The sequence below is a fragment of the Sminthopsis crassicaudata genome, chromosome 3, assembly GCF_048593235.1.
Source record: "Sminthopsis crassicaudata isolate SCR6 chromosome 3, ASM4859323v1, whole genome shotgun sequence".
Taxonomy (NCBI): Eukaryota; Metazoa; Chordata; class Mammalia; order Dasyuromorphia; family Dasyuridae; genus Sminthopsis; species Sminthopsis crassicaudata.
The window spans coordinates 458,314,646-458,335,279 of record NC_133619.1 but is presented as its reverse complement, the minus strand read 5'-3'; the positions used below and the strand labels follow the sequence as shown (position 1 = coordinate 458,335,279).

The window sequence follows — 20,634 nt, the reverse complement described above, 5'->3', positions numbered from 1 at the left end:
TTGATTAATAGCTTGTTCTATTTCTTTTTCTGACATGGGACTATTTAAGCAATTTATCTCCTCCTCTGTTAATCTAGGAAGCCTATATTTTTGGAGGAAGTCATCCATTTCACTTAAGTTATCAAATTTATTGGCATAAAGTTGGGCAAAGTAACTCATTATTTCTCTAATTTTCTCTTCATTGGTGGAAAGATACCCCTTTTTCATTTGTAAGACTAACAATTTGATTTTCCTCTTTCCTTTTTCTGATCAGATTTACCAAAGGTTTATCTATTTTATTGGCTTTTTCATAAAACCAACTCTTGGTTTTATTTATTAATTCAATATTTTTTTTTTACTTTCAAAATTATTGATTTCTCCTTTTAATTTTAGTATTTCAAGTTTAGTTTTTGGTTGGGGGGTTAATTTTGGTCTTTTTCTAGCTTTTTAACTTGCAGGCCCAATTCATTAATCTTCTCTTTCTCTATTTTGTTCAAATAAGCCTCTAAAGATATAAAATTTCCCCTTATTACCGCTTTAGCTGCATCCCACAGACCTCAGTTTATTTCTAACATTGTTGTAAGACCATGATATGCTTTGTATGTATACTCTGTAAATAACTCTTGCTTCTACATTTTGTGTAACTAACTCTTAAAAACTAAGGTGTCTTATTGAGATCCCTGTGCCTCCAAATCAGTTTCTTCAGTCCACTTTTCCTTCTTTATTTTTGTATCTTCAAAATGCCTCCCCTCATGTACTCTCCTTCCCTTCAACTCCCAAAGCATGTAGACTTCCTTGATATTGTTTTCATCTATGAAATCCTACCTATTCTTCCTCTGAACTCTGAATTTTTATCTGCAAATGTAGGGTGCAAATCTAACTATTCTTTACTTTCCTCCTAAAAGGAAGTCATCATTATACCCCAAGCTTCCCATAACTTCCACACCAATAACTAGTTTTTCATTATTTGTAAAACACAGGTCCAGTATAGAATTTGCCCTAGTTGATTCATCTACTTTCTGAAGGTAGAGAGCTATCCTCACTTTGCTTGAAGAATTTTGTAGACTTGATGTTCTTATTGTCTAGTTATACCTCCTTAAAGGTAGAAAATGTATTTTGTGCTTTTCTTTATATCTGCCTGGCACATACATAGTAAAAGCTTAATAAAATCTGTTAATTGACTGTTAACCAAGAGCCAGAAAGTATAGCAGGAATTCAGAGAAAAAGAAAGAAAAAAACTTCTGCCCTTTCCCTTGAAATTATTTTTTCTATCTCATATTTAATAACTAATTATTGTATTGGGACCAAGGTTTTTCCCCATTCCTATTTTCTTATTCAGAAATCAACCAGTTTGGGAAATCTTGCTTAAAGACTTATCCAAGTTAAGATATTGTCAAAGACAGTAAAAGAAATGTTAAGTTTGGGCTAAGGGAAGAATTCCTGTTTGTTGCATTTACTCAGACAGACAGGTCTGGAAAAGTGCAGATTCTCCCATTTACCAGCTTAGTGATATAGAAATGAATAAATCTCTTTGACAAAGACTTAGTTGATCCAATTATGCACACCTGAGACCCCCATTTAATATAGCCCACTTACCATTACAACATTCATTTTACCATTGCTTTATTTATTTATTTATTTAAAACACATTACAAAACAAGAAAAAGCAAAATAGAAGGCAGAAAAGTGAGGAGGAACACTGTCATGTGTTGAAGAGGAACACTGTCATGTGTTCAGCAGAACATCAGGGAAGATTCAAAATATGCAACAAATAAATTTACATTTCCAAGAAAGCCTATACAATAATAGAAAATATTATATTCATGGCTGTCCTTTTCTTTGTCGATTTCCTTGTACATTATTCATTTGTTCTCTGCTGTGCACTTTTTATTTTTTCCCCCTTTCATCCCCCTCGCTCCCTCTCATGTATATATACACACACATACAGATACCTACATGCATATATATATATATATATATATATATATATATATATATATATATATATATATATATATTTGCCCATATATACATATGCATTTACACAATTATAGACGTGCATCTAAAATGGCATTGATATGGTTGACATTTAATGTGGATTTCTCTCTTGATTGAAAATTTGACTTTGTCTGAGGTAAGTGATAACTTGCCCTACTTTTTTTCTTAATTCTACTCTTGATCATTGTTATTGTGTTTACAAATATCTTTTATTTCCTCCTGCTAACTCTTCTATTTTAATTCTACTCCTTAACTTGCCTTGCTATTATTTAACCTTCCACAACTTATGAATGTCTCTTATCTTCTCCATTCTTTTCCTTCCCTTTATGTCATTGCCATTAATCTATATATATATTATCCCATTCCTGTTAGTCCAAAAATATTTTTGTACCCCACTTTATCCTATGCTGCCTGTTCCTTTTTTCCCTTCTTTATCTCTTTCCCATTAATCTGAAACCCTGCTGCACTACTATAAATCTATAGACCCTTATCCTATATCCTCCCCCCTCATTTCTTTATAGATTTTGGAAGGTGCTACATCCTTACTACTACTACTTTACTACTACTACTACTACTACTACTACTACTACTACTACTACTACTACTACTACTACTACTACTACACATACACATACACATGTACACACTCACATAATAGGGAACAATTCAACCCATTCCCAATGTGAGCAGATTTTCAGAACTACTAGCCTTCTTCCCCTTTAATGTCTCTGTGTGAGTTCTTCCTCTATATCTCTTTCATATAACATAATTACATTTTTATATTTCCATATGCAAAGCAAAGTTTATCTTTATTGAGTCCCTTGAAATTAGCTTTTATGTTATTGTTAACTAATCAGCATTGATTATCACCCTCAAAGACATCTAGTCTTCCTAGAATATATAAACTGTGAGCCCACTGCCATGAGGGGTATTTGGCATATAAGAGACACATGTGTTCTATTAATACGCATGCTAACCTTATTTTTTTATTTTTATTTTTTGATTTTCTTTTCTTTTTTCTTTTTTTATTATAACTTTTTATTGACAGAACATATGCCTGGGTAATTTTTTACAACATTATCCCTTGAATTCATATCTGTTCCCACTTTTACTTCCTTCCCTCCATGCCCCTCTCCTAGATGGCAGGCAGTCTTATACATGATAAATATGTTATAGTATATCCTAGATACAATATGTGTGTGCAGAACCAAACAGTTCTCTTGTTGCAGAGGAAGAATTGGATTCAGGAGGTAAAAATAACCTGGGAAGAAAAACAAAAATTCAAACAGTTTATACACTCATTTTCTAGTGTTCCTTTTCCAGGTGTAGCTGATTCGGTCCATCATTGATCAATTGGAACTGAATTAGATCATTTCTTTGTTGAAGATATCCACTTCCATCAGAATACATCCTCATACAGTATTGTTGTTGAAGTGTATAATGATCTCCTGGTTCTGCTCATTTCACTTAGCATCAGTTTATGTAAATCTCTCCAAGCCTCTCTGTATTCCTCCTGCTGGCCATTTCTTACAGAACAATATTATTCCATAACATTCATATACCAAAATTAATCCAACCATTCTCCAAATGATAGACATTGATTCACTTTCCAGTTTCTAGCCACTACAAAAAGGGCTGCCACAAACATTCTGGCAGATACAGGTCCCTTTACCTTCTTTAGTATTTCTTTGGGATATAAGCCCAGTGGTGCATGCTAATCTTATTAATAAAATGAGCAAATTATACAGAAATTGTGTGTTTCAACCTTTTTAAATGTGATATTGCATTTAAAACTACTGCTGAGTGGTAGATAAAGATTTGGTAGAGGTGGAAGTCTGTTAGAGGCATCTCCATATTTAAAACAAAAAATAACTTGAGATATACATTTGGGAAATCTTTGGAAGTAACATTCATAGAATCAAGTATTTAGAGCTGGAAGGGACTTTAGAGACCATCAAGCTAAAACACATCATATTACAGATGAGGAATCTGAGTCCAGAAAGATTGTATTTACTTGTTAAGAGTCTTACAGCTAGTCAGTGTTGGAGGAAGAATTCAAACTCACATCTTTCTGACTCTAAGTCTCCTACTTTAACCATTCTGGGTCCTAGGTTTTGTTTTCATCCTATGAGTGAACTTCTCTATAATAATATGAACACCATGCTTGGCAAGTGTAAAGTGGCCTCAATATATAGGAAAGAAACGAGCATCAAAGTTTCCCAAGATTTCCGAATGGGGCAGATGGACTAAAAATGTGAGGGATTTTTGTGTCTTCAATGTCTCAAATACAAGGGATACATTTTGGGGGCTTATCTGGGTTGATTTGTTAAAGTATATCTATGTTTGCTTAGTTAAAAGTGGATCTAGGGCAAACTGTGGGCTTATTGGGTATTTTATTATTTCTTGTAGTGATGAGAATAAGCTACAGAAATTATTTTTCAGTTGAAGTACTCTATTGACACTGGAATGAATGCAAACTGACATCAGGTCCTATTGCTTTGAGGAATGTTGTGACAAAGAGGCCATTGAAAGGTACCTGCAGATTGCTTTGAAGCCTCTAAGTAGGTATATAATGCTGGGTAAGAATTTCAGAAGCAATGGACAATCCAAATGCTATAGTAGATGATTATATTTGCACAATGGATACTTTCTTAATTTCCTAGAGAGATGGAATTAGAAGAGGAATATAGAAATACACATACATATACATAAATACAAGTGTGTGTACGTATGTGTATGTAGAAAGGAATCAGAGAAATCTCTCCCTAAGCATTTCCTTGACCACTTGCTACCACAGATGGAGAGCTGTGGTGTATATGACAAAATTATTAAAGTGAGAGAGTAGTTTCCTCTAGCCTTGAACATGAACATAATAAAAATCATGGACAAAAGGCCTTGGGTAGACACAAAAATTAAAAAAAAAACATATTTTGGTGAATTCCCAATTGGAATTTGTTACTACTCTCTGGAGATCACAGAAACATTGATTTAGAGCAGGAAGGTACCTTAAAGATTATCTTATCCAAATCCATCATTTTATAGACAAGGAATTCAGCTCCTTCATCAATGTCATACAAGTAATAAGTAGTAAAGCTAAGATTCAAACCCAGGTTCTCTGATTTAAAAACTAGCATTCTTTCCCTAATACTGATGAAGTACAAACCACTGAAATGAATACTAGACACTCCATTGCTCTGGATAAATTATTATTATGAAGGAGTAGAGAAAAAGTGATTTTTACATGGACAGTCAAAGTAATTAACCCAATGTCTCAACAAATATTTTCATCTACATGCCATCTATGTGTCATTCAGCTCCCCATTCTCTTCATAGAGACAGAGATGGATAAAGATACATCTAAATTTATATTGAGAGTACACACACACACATACATACACACACACATACACACACACACACACACACACACACACACACACACACACACACAATTCACCTTCTGTTGCTGGTTCCATAGCTCCAGCTTCTATTAAAAGATGCAAGTATAAAGGACAAACTCCTAGCTTCTTTGTAGCTACTTTACAGAATTTTAGAGAAAGAAGGAGTATCAGTGAATGTAATCAGTCTAAACTTGATTTTTGTAAACAGTCTAACTATAAGCATGCATTATGCAGGTTTTCCAGCATAGCCTGGCAAAGCACTACTATTGACTTTTTCAAAGACAATGGAAATGCTCTCCCAAGATGTATTAGTAAATCTGGCCCATGCTTTCTACATTCTTGAGTCCAACCTATATCTCATCTACACTGTACCTAATGTGATTATTCAGCCACTTTTGAAGATCTACAATATGAAGAAGTCCTTCTATTCTGGAGATTTCTAAAACTGTTCTAATGAAAAGGAGAGGATAAATTTAAACCATGGCTAGTATGTGTGAAATAGATGCTTTATTATGTATTCCAGGCAATGGGGATGTAAACACAAGCAAGAAAACAATAGAGGAAGACAACATATAAAGACGATATATAAAGTTTATTCGAAGCTATATATACAGGAATATGAAGAACCGCTCTAAATTACTTTCAGATGAAGAAAGCAAATTAAAACAGCTCTGAGATGCTAGCGCACACCTATCAGAATGACTAAAATGACAAATAAGTGATAAATGTTGGAGAGGATGTGGGAAAATTGGGACACTAGTGCACTATTGGTGGAGTTATGAATTGATTCAATCATCTTGGAGAGCAATTTGGAACTACACTCAAAGGGTTACCAAACTGTTTCTTTGATCTAGCAATACCATTCCTAGGTCTGTATCCTAAAGAAGATCACAAAAGGGTAAAGGACCTATATGTGTGCAAAAATATCAATAACAGCCTTTCTCATACTGGCAAAGAATTGGAGATCTATGTCCTTGAATTGTGGAATGGCTGAATAAACTGTGCTATGTGAATGTAATTGAATGCTATTGTATAATGAGAAATGTTGAAGAGGCTGATTTCAAGAAAACTTGGACAGACTTGTATGAACTGATACAAAGTGAAATGAACAAAATAAGTAAAACATTACGTTGGTCAGAAGTGTGATTTCCTAGAACTGCATGTCTTCCCAAAGAGGTCTTTGGTTAAGATTTCTCTACAAGTGTTATTTTCAGCTTACTGAGAAAATCTTGGTACCCTCAACCAAATCTGGAAATATTGCAAGAGGACCAATTTGAGGGGGAAGAGAACTAGTTTTACTTTAAACATTTTGAATTTGAGATGTCTAAAGAACCACCAGGAAAAGATGTTCAGCAGGTAGTTAATTTTATATGACTCTAGAACAGGAATGAATGAATGAATAACCTTTATATCACAGAACTTAGTATAATACTTAACACAGAGTAAGCATTTGATAAATGCTTTTGGAATGCTTTTTTGGAAACAAAATCCATATACCAAGTAATTGTGGGATGTGAACAGTATGAGGACTAATTGAATTAGGAAAGATCTCATGAAAGAGATATAACTGAACAAACCTGGAAAGGACCTGGAGATTCCAAGAGACATTAGTGAAGAGGAAAGCTATTCTTGGGTTGGGGGATGGTTTGTGCAAAGTTATGGAGATTAGAGATGGAATGCTGAGTATGGGGATCATCAGGTAGATAGACTTGATTGAATGAAATAGTGTGTGTCTGAGGGAAAGAAATTTGTATTTAGCCTAAAAAGAGACATTGAAGCCAGATGGTAAATTGGTAAATTCTGGACAAGGGAGCTTGTAATTTATCTTGGAGACAAGAGGGAGCCACTGAAACTTTCTGAGTAGGGAGTGATATAGTTCATCATTATAAATGTAATTCAATAATGTTCAACCTATGGCCAAGCTAAATTTACTTGTCTTTCCTGATTTTCATTCTGGTGTAGTGCCATAGAGTTAATTTCAGTCATTTATTCATACTTGTTTACTAAGTATACATAAATGAATGATTTCAGTAATTTATCTAAGTCATTTTGAATTCTAGCCCCTCCTCCCAAGGTGTTAGGGAATTTACACCAATTTAATGAGCACATGATCAATGTTATCATAAAGGCCATTAATAAAAACTGTGTCATAATACTTTATTCACCCCTCCTACCAACCAGTCTGGCAGTGCTAAGTCTAGACCACAATACTTAGCTTATTGATGAGAATGTCACATATGACAAATCAAGACCTGACTGAAAACCAAAGAGATTCCATCTATTGCTTTTCTTATCTATGTGTCCTGTCACTGTAGCTAAGAAGGAAATTAAATGGGTCTGACACATTTTGTTCTTCACTATACCCCACATACTACATAGCATGTGGCTTTTCATGCTCTTCCACAGATCTATACCATAAGCCAAATGTTTGATGATTTGATACAATATCTTCACAGCCACAGAGTTAAGACACTGAATCTTTCACTACTTTACAGGTGGCCACTGTATTTTCCCTTTTTCTCCTCAGAGACTCTATTTGTTCTACATAGGTTTTAATGAACAACCACCAAATACTTTTGCCATGATTGCCTGGGTAACGGAACATGTGCAGCATCACACCCACATTTGTCTCCATCCAGCTGAGCTATGTTCTTGTCAGCCATTTTTTTTCCATTGTATGCTTTTCTGTCCTCCCAAAGCAGGTGTCACTCACTCTGATTATAGTTGAACTTCCCACCAAAAAATATGAGCATAGTAATTTTCCTCAGAGGAAGAAAAAGGAGATAAATTAAGTTATTTTTCATTGTTATCCTAAACCTGAATTTAAATTTTATTTTTTCACAAGTAGAAAGTGGCTTAAAAATTCATTAGGCAACCTAGAGGCCAACATGACACTTTTTGTATAGGACTGCTCTGGCATTATTCTTCCAAAAGGTAGTAATTTAGCAGTGTGTGTGTGGTTTTTTTTTCTAAAATAACTTAGAAAAGTGTGTTATTCCCTACAGTAGCTTAATCATTAACAGCATGAAGCCCTGTGGGTATTCCAGAGTTAGCAGAAACCATCTGTGCTATTGGATTTGGCCCCACCTCCTATTCAAAAATATAAACAGATCTTTTCTGTATTGTGAATTCTTATTGTTTCCATATCACATTATAGTTGCAGCCCCAATCAAGACTTCTTGCCAGTCATCTTTTCTTGGAACACAATAATTATGAAGAACAGTTCGGGATTGTGTATTTATCACTTGAGGTAAAAAGAAAATACAGCTGACTCCCATTTTGCCACAGGTGAGTGATCAACATTTGAGTATTGTCCATTACTGGCACCTGTTCTCTTGCATTCCCACTCCACCCCCTCAGCCCTCTTCCCAATCACCAGACTCCCAAGGGTTTCATCCATTACAGAACTGGTTCTACAGCTGATCATTTTAAGAATCACAATGCACATGTCACATTACAAAGAGACAAGGTAAGGGCACAACACAGAACAGGGGCAAAGAAAAAGTGCCATATTTATTGCTGATGATGATACATATGACTTGGAAATTGACTGAATCAAAGTTATTACCTCTAGGCAGTCTAACAGTGTAACTGCTTAGTTATCTTTTGCTACTATGGAAATAATTTGGCCATGTCCTTTCACTATTATCATTCAGCTCAATCCTCCTCCATACTTCCTTTCAAGCCCACATAAATGATGGGGAGTGGGATATCACTGATTTTTTTGATTAGTGACACTGCTAGAGCTTCATGAGTACAAATAATTAAGAATTCATATCTTATACAAAGACTTTGAGGTAAAAACTGATGAGTAAAACTCAGTAAGCCGAAAAGGATCATTTTATTTTTAGTCTAAGCAGTTGTGCTACCTGTGAAATGCAATGTCTTCAATTTCTTTAACTAAATATTCCTTTTTTCTAATTTTGGAACAAAATGTTTATCTGAAGTTTATGTGAAAGCAATTTCCACCTACCAAAGGCTTTCCTTTGTTTGAAGGATAACTAAAGGTCAGACACGAAAGACCCCAAAATAAATTTGTCATTTAAGGGGTCATAGGATGGGAGATGGCAGCTAAAGGCTAAAAACTCTATCTTGCATACATTGGAAAGAATATTATGGGTTGCAGTTACAGAGTTTAAAAAAATCTTGCTATTTAAATACCAGAAAACTCACTCTTTTTTATTAAATGAAATTCTTTTTTTTTTGCAAGATTTGAGGATCAGCCATTGCCTGCAAACATCTATTTTTTTTAAAGCAGACAATATCAGAGACAGAAAGGCACTGAATAAAAATGGCTAAGATATCAATATCCTTCAGAAAGAAAGATTTAGTCCATAGTTATTAGATAAAACAGAAGAATACCAATGAAATAGAATATTGCTATAGGATCAATGCTTGCTATTTGGAAAACAAATCTTTCTGCATCAGTTTACTACTGTCTTTCTATAACTGCTTTGGCATCAGTATAACAGTAAAAGAGTAAAGAGGTTTCAGACCTAGTCTTAATATCGATCAAATAGCCTATGCTTAACTATAGGCACAAAAGAGACATCACCCAAGGGGAAAAGGAGTTAGGATAAAGAGGAGGCAATAAAAATGGAATGAATAAGACATTCAGGAGAAAAGTTGATGCCTGGAGGTAAAGAAGAGAGTTGGAAAAATTACAAAATCTGAGTTGGAAGGCCCCTCAGAGGCTATCAGGTAAATTCCCTACTTCAGCAAGAATCTCCTATATAATATCCCTGACAGGTAGTCAGATGACTTCTATTTGAGACTAGAAACCCATCACCAGCTCAAATCAAACCATAGAACTTTAGAATGAATAAAACATTTATTAAGTACTTAGTACAGGCAAAACACTGTGTTAATAGGGATAAAATAGAAAAGCAAGATAGACCTGTTCTCATGGAGCTCACATTCTAATGGAGAAAATGTGTATGAAGGTTTTGAAGTAAGATGGACAAATAGTATGATCCTTAGAATACACAGGCAAAACAGATATTAAGGCTTCTTTAATTTCATTTTCACTGATAAAATATCAGTTTCTGGTCTTGAACTATTTAATGCCCATCAGTTGGAGAATGGCTGAATAAAATATGGTATATGGATGTAATGGAATATTATTGTCCTATAAGAAAGGATCAGCAGGATGATTTCAGAAAGGCCTGGAGTGATTTACATGAACTGATGTTAAGTGAAGTGAGTAGAACCAAGAGAACATTGTACACAGCAGCAAGATTATCTGATGATCAACTCTGATGGATGTGGCTCTTTTCAACAATAAGCTGAATCAAGCCATTTCTGATAGACTTGTGATGGAGAGATACATCTGTGTCCTGAAAGAGTACTGTAGGAACTGAATATGGATTAGAATAGTATTTTCACCTTTTGTCAATGGTTGCTTGCTTTTTTTCCTTTCTCATTTTTCTCCTTTTGATCTGATTTTTCTTATGCAGCATGATAAATGTGGAAATGTGAAGAGAGGAATTGAACATTTTTAACCTATATTGTATTACTTGCTCTCTAGGAGAGGATGTGGGGGGAGGGAGAAAAATTTGAAGTATAAAGTTTTGCAAGAGTGAATGTGGAAAACTATCCTTGCATATATTTTGAAAATAAAAGGCTGTTGTTTTTTTTTTTAAAGGATTTATTTAAATCACTCCAGACCTTTCTGAAATCATCCCATTGTTCAAGAACATTTTTATAGGAGCTTTCAAGGAGCTCATAAGTCTAACAGAAAAAAACATGCAAGCAACTCTATGTGTATATGTATATATATGTATGTATATACATATATATATATATATATACACATATATATAAATATATATATATGTACATATATACATATATTCTGCATTTGAGAAGAAACTCTGTTACTTACCATGTAATATTGAACAAGTTTATCATCAAGACTTCTAAATGAAGATGGAGATCTGGAAATCTACTGGCTTCCCTTTGCCCACAGGATAACATCAAAACTTTTTAGTGTAGTACTCAAGATCACTCCATGAAACTCATACCACATACTTTTCTTACTCAAACCCTATTCTTCAGATAAATGTCTCTACTACTCCTCTCTTGTCTACTAATAATAATACCATTTATTTATATTGCTCTTATTATGTACCTAGCACTATGCAGAATACTTCATAATCATCTCATTTGGTCCTCCCAACAACTTTGAGAGAGATAAATGTTATTATTCCCATTTTATAGATGAGAAAACTGAAGTTAAGTGATTTGCCTAGGGTCACACAGCTGGGAAGTATCTAAGGTCAGATTTGAATTTCTGACTTCAGTCTCAGTGTTTTATCCACTGTACCCCCAGCCAATCATTGTACTTTTCTACCTTTATATATATTTGCTCAGCCTACTGTCCTATCTGGAGCAATTTGGAACTATGCCCAAAAAGTTATCAAACTGTGTATACCCTTTGATCCAGCATTGCTGCTATTGGGCTTATATCCCAAAGAAATACTAAAGAGGGGAAAGGGACCTGTCTGTGCCAAAATGTTTGTAGCAGCTCTTTTCGTAGTGGCTAGAAACTGGAAGATGAATGGATGTCCATCAATTGAAGAATGGTTGGGTAAATTATGGTATATGAAGGCTATGGAATATTATTGCTCTTTTTTCACCTTTATCTAATCTTCAAGTTCCTGCTAAATTTTCACCTTTTCCCACAAAGGCTTTTTGGATCATCTTGTACCACAATAATCCCTCCATGTCTTCTAAATTTCTGTAAATAGTTCATGTCTACACCATCATTTGGCTTTTAAATTCCACAACTTAATGTATAGAATTATGTGTTTGTCCTATCTATCCAACCGGGTTATCAATTCTTGGGAATAAGGGGCTGACATCTTTAATAGTGTGTTACAAATCATAGTTTCTCAATAAATATTGATTGATTTTTCTCTTTAATGAGCTTATTATAAACTTTGTTATTATCTATTAAAATCAAGAAGGCCAATTAAACATGTTGGAATGGCCAAATATAATTAAATATAAGCTATTCTTTAGATGCATTTGTTGGCAGAAGGTTTTTGTTTGTTTGTTCATTTGTTTGTTTTTTGATTATCTAAGGTTTTGGCTATGTAGTAAATTGGGTCCTAAACTATCTGGATACATAATGTTGTAATGTTCTTTACCAAATTCCAGTGGCCCTCCAGTGTCTAATTTTCCCATCTAATGTGCCTCCCAGACACTTTATTATAGGTCAGGAAGTTCAAAAAGAGAATATTTATTTATTGGATAATCTTCCTATAACAAAGTGAATTTACCTTTTATTTCAGTAATAATCAAGCATTTTACTTTTAAAATAGGGCTCTGATAAACATTTCAAAGTCACATTCAAATGAACATATTTGTAAGAGAGACTAATAAAATCATTGTTGATAAAAAACATTTATAAATATTAGAGGATCTGAATATATATGGTACTAAATAATATAGACACATCTGTGTAAACAAAAGGAAAATAATCAATTCTACTACTATTTCATCACAAATATATTCATGAATGGATTGAAATGAGTTTTCTATCCTATAGGCAGGGTCTAGAATCAGATCACTTAAATATAAATCTACAGAGGTCTGGGTGTCAAAACAAATTAGGTTCAAATAAAATGGAAAGTAAAGTTCACAATAGAGGACAAAATAAGAATAAAGGTGCCCTTAGGTATAGATAGAATAATTTAAATGTCATTCATAGAGTTATTAAAAGAGAAACACAGCTGACAAAATTCAAGAGTAATTTATGTGTAAAATACAGAATTATATCAAAGGAGTACTCTTGCTTGGGTATTATGGGACTTATTCCTAGAAAAACCAGGATGACAAGAGAATTAGAATGGAACTTTCTCAGAACTTTGTCACTTTGCCCAATTGGTTTGTTTAGCATAAACAATAATATTTTATGGCAAGCCAAGTTGAAATATGAATGACCATCCTCTCATCCACAATAATAGTTATATTCTCATATTTATAGTATTCTGATTTAGAGGGAATGTACATGCCTATTTGAACTAGAAATGTATTATTTTAGTCTTTGTAGCTCTCTGAAAAGAAAAAAAAAGATGTTATGTAAAGGAGTATTATTAATCATCATCACTTTAAATGGATGCTTCTCAATCTTATCCAGCAGCTTTAAATTAATCTGAATTCATGTTTTCATTTTTACCCCAAAGCTTTCAGGTCCATCTTACCCCCCCATGCACACAATTGTTTGGACTTTTGTTAAATTTTTTCTTGAGGTTTCAAGGAGCCAATAGCTTCCAATTGACCCATTCTAATCTTTAAAGAATTTTTTTCATCATCACTGTCATTCTGCATGTTTTGTTTTTAACCATTTGGCCATTTCTATTTTTTAAGGAGTTATTTTTTCCCAGTTTTCTTCTTCTTCTTTTCCCTTTTCCATTTGACCATTTTTGTTTTGTTTGTGTTGCAGAATTGGGTAATAAGTAACAAAAATGTCTAAGAGAATCTTGTTTTGCTAGCATGTTCTAGCACGTGCTAGCATGGAGTCCTTTATAAGATCTTTCTAACTGGATCTCCAATCTTTTCATTGTTTCTGGTTGTTGAGACTCCTGGTACTGCTGCTGCTGTTGCTAGTTCCAAAGCCTACCACTGGTATACTCCAGGCACAGTAGCCCAAATTCTGGGCTGGAAAAATGTCTCACTCCAACTTTTTGTGTGTTATGCCACTTTAAAATTTAATTGGATCACCAAACCATTCTCCAATTGATAAATGGTCAAAGGATATGAACAGACAATTCTCAGATAAAGAAATTGAACCTATATCCACTCATATGAAACAGTGTTCCAAATCACTACTGATCAGAGAAATGCAAATTAAGACAACTCTGAGATACCACTACACACCTGTCAGATTGGCTAAGATGACAGGAACAAATAATGATGAATGTTGGAGGGGATGTGGGAAAACTGGGACACTGATACATTGTTGGTGGAGTTGTGAAAAAATCCAACCATTCTGGAGAGCAATTTGGAACTATGCCCCAAAAGTTATCAAACTGTGCATACCCTTTGATCCAGTAGTGCTACTACTGGGCTTATATCCCAAAGAAATACTAAAGAGGGGAAAGGACCTGTTTGTGCCAAAATGTTTGTAGCAGCTCTTTTCGTAGTGGCTAGAAACTGGAAGATGAATGGATGTCCATCAATTGGAGAATGGTTGGGTAAATTATGGTATATGAAGGTTATGGAATATTATTGCTCTGTAAGAAATGACCAGCAGGAGGAATACAGAGAGGCTTGGAGAGACTTGCATGAACTGATGCTGAGTGAAATGAGCAGAACCAGAAGATCACTATACACTTCAACAACAATGCTGTATGAAGATGTATTCTGATGGAAGTGGATATCTTCAACATAAAGAAGATCCAAGTCACTTCCAGCTGATCAATGATGGACAGAAACAACTACACCCAGAGAAGGAACACTGGGAAGTGAATGTAAAATATTAGCACTACTGTCTATCTACCCAGGTTACTTATACCTTCGGAATCCAATATTTAACGTGCAACAAGAAAATTGGATTTACACACATATATTATATTTAGGTTATATTGTAACACATGTAAAATATATGAGATTGCCTGTCTTCTAGGGGAGGGAATAGAGGGAGGGAGGGGAAAATCTGGAAATATGAATACAAGGGATAATATTATAAAAATTACTCCTGCATATGTACTGTCAAAAAATGTATAATTATAAAATTAATTTTAAAAAATTAATTGGATCATACCAGTCCTGAAGTCAGGAAGACCTGAGTTCAAATCTGGCCTCAGATACTTAACATTTCCTGACTATGTGATCCTGGGCAAGTCACTTAAGTCCAACTGCCTCAACCAAAATAATAATAATAATAAGTTGTATTATTTTAAAGTTATTTGGAGAAAGCTTTTGGGAGAGGTTGAATAGAATACTCCCTATACTCTTTCATTTTGGTTCTGCCTCCTACCAGCTCCCATTGGTAGTAGTCATGATTGTGTGAATAGTAGGGTTGCCACCACCCACACACCTAGGATATCACTTGACAACAATGCTTTGTTATTCTACCAAGAGAAATATAGTTGTTTCCTGGAAATGAAGTAAAAGAATTGTAATGTTTTTATTTGATACATTTCTCTATAGAATCATTGACAAAGAAGATATGTAATTTAGAAATTTCAGGGTTCAAAACATTGTTAACTTTTTATTATTTCATCTATTTTAACAATATACTTTTCTATGCTAAAATAAAGAATCCTGTGGTTGAAATGCTATTTTTAGTTTCTAATTTATTCTTAAAGAATAATTTGCAAAATGAAATTGTTTCAGTGATTGGTTTGCAGTAAACATGATGCACCAAATTGGTTTCTAAATTTAGAGAAAGGTTGAGTCTCCTCCTATAATAATCAAGGGATAATAGAAGTATTAATGATAATGAAGCTTTCATAATTAAAAAGTCAAATTCTGAAATAACAAATGGAAATGAAGGCTAGCTGACAGCAGCTACATATTATCTAATTCTTCCCAGTGGCTATTTTATTTTGCAAAGTTATTTTGTATTCATCATGTAAAATATAAATCTCAAAATGTAACTTTTTAAATGATACTACATATATATATATAAATATACATATATCTTTTATAAATTCTACTCTTAAAGAATCTGATAACAAAATTTTATTTTTTAAAGATATGGGAACAATTCAATATGTTATTGAGAACATATAAAAATTTCTTTTAGTAGATGAAATCACCCAACATATTAATAATTAAATATAAACCATACTGAATAGATAGTTAATACAATTCTTTTGGGAATAGTTTACATATTAATGGTGACAGAACTGAATCAAAAGAAGGCTCTTGCTTATTTATCATGGGACTTATGCCTGAAGTCTACATCTGAAAGACAGTAGATACCATGTCTCTTCTTGGAAGTTTATAAGGATTAATTTTTGGCAAGATCTCTTTTGCATAAAGTGTTCTATGAAGTCCAGCTTCTCGAAGAGCTAACTCAATTCGAAGTCTGGGGTCAGAAATTATCTGGAGAAAGAAAATGAAACCTAATTAAATAAAAATACCAGCAACATTCAATATCATTGTTTCCAAAGTTATATACTTTTTTTTTTATAGAAGACAAAATATTTGTACATAAATATGTTAATTTAGTTCATAATAAAATTGTTTACATTTTTGAAAATAAAATAATAATGCTTTATAATTAAATTTTTAAAAAAGCTAACATTTAAATAGTATTTTAGGATTTGCAAAGCATTTTATATATGTTAACTCATTGGATCTATACAAACTGTGAAAAATTTACTTTTAATTGTTTAAAATGTCTTGGCTTACGTTTATCATTATGTCTAAATTTATTTCATAAAATTATACAGTATTTTACATTCAAAGGTAAAAATAAATTGTCAAACTCCAATTTCCTTCTATCCATATTAAAGTAGCTACTAATATTTATTTAATAGATTTTCACATAAAAATTTGGCAACATATAAATTATGTTTAAATAAATAACTACTATTAGAAAGGAAATAAGTCAATATAACTTGACCAGCATAACACTGGGTTTCTATTTTAAGCAGACTCAGAAGTGTCTCATCAATCTGATTCTAAGTAGGAACAGATAGATAAGTAGTTCAATTTTGTTCTTTTATTTACAGCTGATTGGACCCTATTCATCTTCCATTCAGTCTATGAATGTTAAGTGCCAAGAGATACAATGATAAGAAGTTGACTATATATATTTTAGCAAATAAGGACTTTCATGTGGCCTTGAAGTCCTTCTAGATGATGAAAAAGGAGTTATAAGCTTAAAGGAAAAGAACACAAAAATGATCAGTTAAATATGAAATATCCAAATCTCTAATATCATTTGTCTAATAGAAGTACAGAAAATATAGTACAATATTTTTGATTTTTCACTGAAAGATTCACCATTGAGACACTTATTGAATAGTTATTCAATATTCAATTCACTAAGTGCAAAACAATGTGTTAATGATGGAAGCAGGTAAAGAATGTACAGGACTCATGGTCTCTATCATCAAGGAACTTAAACTTTAGTAGGGAAAAAATACATGGCACCTGTGAATAAAATAAAAATAAAATAAAATAAAGTATATTACAATTACAAATACTATAATAGTGAGGTTCCCCAGGTGTTTCTATTTATAGAAGACATTGTGATGATTGAATCAAGATTAGAGCATCAAAAAGCTTTCTGTATAACCTATATGTATAATCATTCAGAAAAATTTGTCTTATATTTATCTAGGAAAAACTAAATGAATAAAAAACTATGACTACAGATTTCTATGTACTTATATAAAACAATGTATAATATTATATAAATGTATCCACACATATTTGAAACATGAAATACATGAAACAAATTGAAAATGGAAATTGAACTGGGTCCAGAATTTAATGGGTAAAGGAGATGGGGTTGGATTGTTTTAGTAAAATAATAAAGTTCTTTTAATGACCTTAAATTTCTCCCTGAAACAAAGAACCAGTCTCTAACTTAGCAACTTCATTTGATTTTGTTGTACAGCTGCAAGTTACATAGTGTCTAGAGAACTAAAAATGTGTTTTGTCCAGAAAGTAACAAGAATATGGTGGGTAGAGGCAAACTGCAGCATATAATACAAGAGATTATGAAGGTGATACAGGGATTATGAGTAGATTATAAAAGATGCCACACAGGAAATGTTTGAACAAAAAAGAAAGGCTGATCATGTGGTAAACCAAGAGATAACAAGTAGACATCCCTTAGGCTTTATTAATGTCTTCATAATGTCAAGCAAAACTTTTGGGAGTCCCAACCATTTATCTTGGTTCGCCTCCCTATAACAAAACTCATTGGAACACATGGACAAGTGAGTAGGTGGATATGAAGGTGTTTTAACATTCATTGTCAGAGGTAATGTCTTTATCTATTAAAGTACAGAACATTTGAGTAAAAACAAATGGGAGGCAGAAAGCACTGGACTTGGAGTCAGGAAGGCCTAAATTCAAATCCTTCCTCTGACATTTATTAGTTCTATGACTCTAGGCAAGTTATTTAGCTTCTATTTGGTTCAGTTTTCTCACCTATAAAATGGAGATAATAATTCTCACCTCCTCAGGAGTGTTATGAGTATTGTACAGTTTGTAAATCTAAAAGCATGTTATAAAATTAACTATTATTATTACTGAAAATTGCATAGGGTTTAGATTAGGAAATTAAAATTGGAAGGATTAAATTCGGGTAGTTTGAAAAGGAAGTAGAGCTGTCATGGAAGCTTGAACCTTCAGATAGCATGCATTACTAGGCAAATGGCATGCCATATAACAGAAACCAGAAAGTCAGAGAGAACTGGTTTAAGAAGAAAAGGTTTTAATAATATATATATAAATATATATGTAAACATATTATATATATATATTATATGTTCTACTCTAAAAAGAACTAATAGAGTTTTCCTCTTTTTTTCTTTAAGGAATTGTAAAGATTCATGGCAGTTGAAATGCAGTTGTTGAAAAAAATTAAGGCAGGGTTTTTAATAGTCATGTACATAAAAAATCTTTTCAAAAATATTTATCCATTCACAAGAGGAAGATATATATGTATATATATATATACATATACATATATATATTTGTGTGTGTGTGATTTACAGAATCACAGAAATTGAAAGTTGAAAAGATCTTCAGCAACTACCCCAATTCAACCCATAAAAGAAAGAAATGATCACTTTAACTTACTTGACAAATGGTCTCCAACTAAACTGAAATTGTTATTTGGAGGGAAGATTAAAGGACAGAATTGTGAATAATGGGCAGAAGATGCAAAGAGGTCAATTTAGGTTCAGGATCACAAACTCTTATAACTTTGAAATAATATATCCTATTGAGGTAATAGACATTAACTACAAAGATAGCTCAAATCACAGCACTCAAATGCTAGAAGATAATTGATAGTCCAGTTTTTTAAACTGTGGTTTACAACCCCATATGGGATCTCATAATTGAATATGGGGGTCACAAAATTATGATTTATTATCTCTAAATGTTTGATTTTACATACCTATTTTATATACTGATATATCCAGGATCATGTAAATATTTTCTCAGGCAAAAAAAAAAAAAGGGGTTAAGAGTGGAAAAGTTTAAGAAGCTGTGATTTATAGCTTAAGATCTTTATCATCAGCAGACACTAAATAGGATTCCTGAAAAATAGAATAAGTTCATTTGCAAAGAGGGTTGAATCTAAGTCTAATATGTGCTTTATTGAGATAAACATATGATAGAGGTGATGAGTTTAAAAAATGTTGAAGTAGGAGACAAGGTTATTTGAAGAGAGAAAGAGTGACGTTGAGAAAAGAAGACTCCAATCCAGATACTGAACTTATAAGAGAGGAGGGAGAACTAACTGGAGTCCACACTCAACAACAACAAGAATCTGGACTGGAAGAATGAATTGTAAAGGATTAAATGTAGTTGTTGAGTGATAGCAAACTAGAGAGGATCTTTGGCAATAGGGAATAAGAAATATGTCAACTTCTGCTGGCTCTTTGTGTTAGAATATATGGAAAAAGGAAAAATTGGGGTTGGATGCCAAGACATGAGTTATTTTCAAGAGAAAGCTACATTTCAATGAGTATCAGAAAGATGGAAGGAATGTGAAAGGAAGACAACTGGTATCATAGATTTAGAACTAGAAGGGAAAGTGAGAGTCATCTAGTTCAACCTCCTCATTTATACATGGATAAATCAGACTTAAAGACAAGAAATTATTTTCCTGAGGTCAAACACCTAGTAAGTGGCTGAGCCAGGGTTGAGTTCTACAGTGTCAAACAATCAGTCAACAAATACTGATAAAGCTCTTATTATATAACAAGAATTATATTAGTACTAAAAACCAGGGATACAAAAAAAAAAAAAAAAAAAAAAAGCAAAAAGAATCCTTGCCTTAAAGGAGTATATATTTTAAAGAAGAAGATAATATGCAAATAACTAGGAATATATATGGTATATACAGAGCAGATAAGGATGGCCTGAAAGGCAATACTAATCTCTATTAGCTGCCTAGGGATGGGAAGACTAGGAAATTCCCAAAAAATGAAATTTAAGTTGAGTCTTGAAGGAAACCAGGAGATATAAGAGGAAGAGATGTGAGAGAAGAGCATTCTAGGAATCAGAGACAGTAAGTTCAAAGGCACAGAGATTGGAGATAAAGTTTCAA

The 20,634-nt window shown here is 33.1% G+C and overlaps 1 protein-coding gene across 9 annotated transcripts in view; it reads right to left on the bottom strand.

Moving 5' to 3' along the window:
• Positions 1 to 16,060: 16,060 nt before the first annotated feature.
• Positions 16,061 to 20,634, bottom strand: part of CCDC148 (coiled-coil domain containing 148) — a 333,489-nt gene continuing 328,915 nt past the window's right edge. For 4 of the 9 annotated variants that reach the window (XM_074303395.1, XM_074303396.1, XM_074303393.1 and 1 more), the window contains one exon: positions 16,065 to 16,436. In XM_074303395.1, the coding sequence (XP_074159496.1) occupies positions 16,290 to 16,436 (147 nt within the window). In that variant the 3' untranslated portion in view covers positions 16,065 to 16,289. Of the gene's footprint in view, positions 16,437 to 20,634 lie in introns of all 9 variants that reach the window. The other 5 variants (XM_074303399.1, XM_074303398.1, XM_074303401.1 and 2 more) reach the window with 2 other exon arrangements.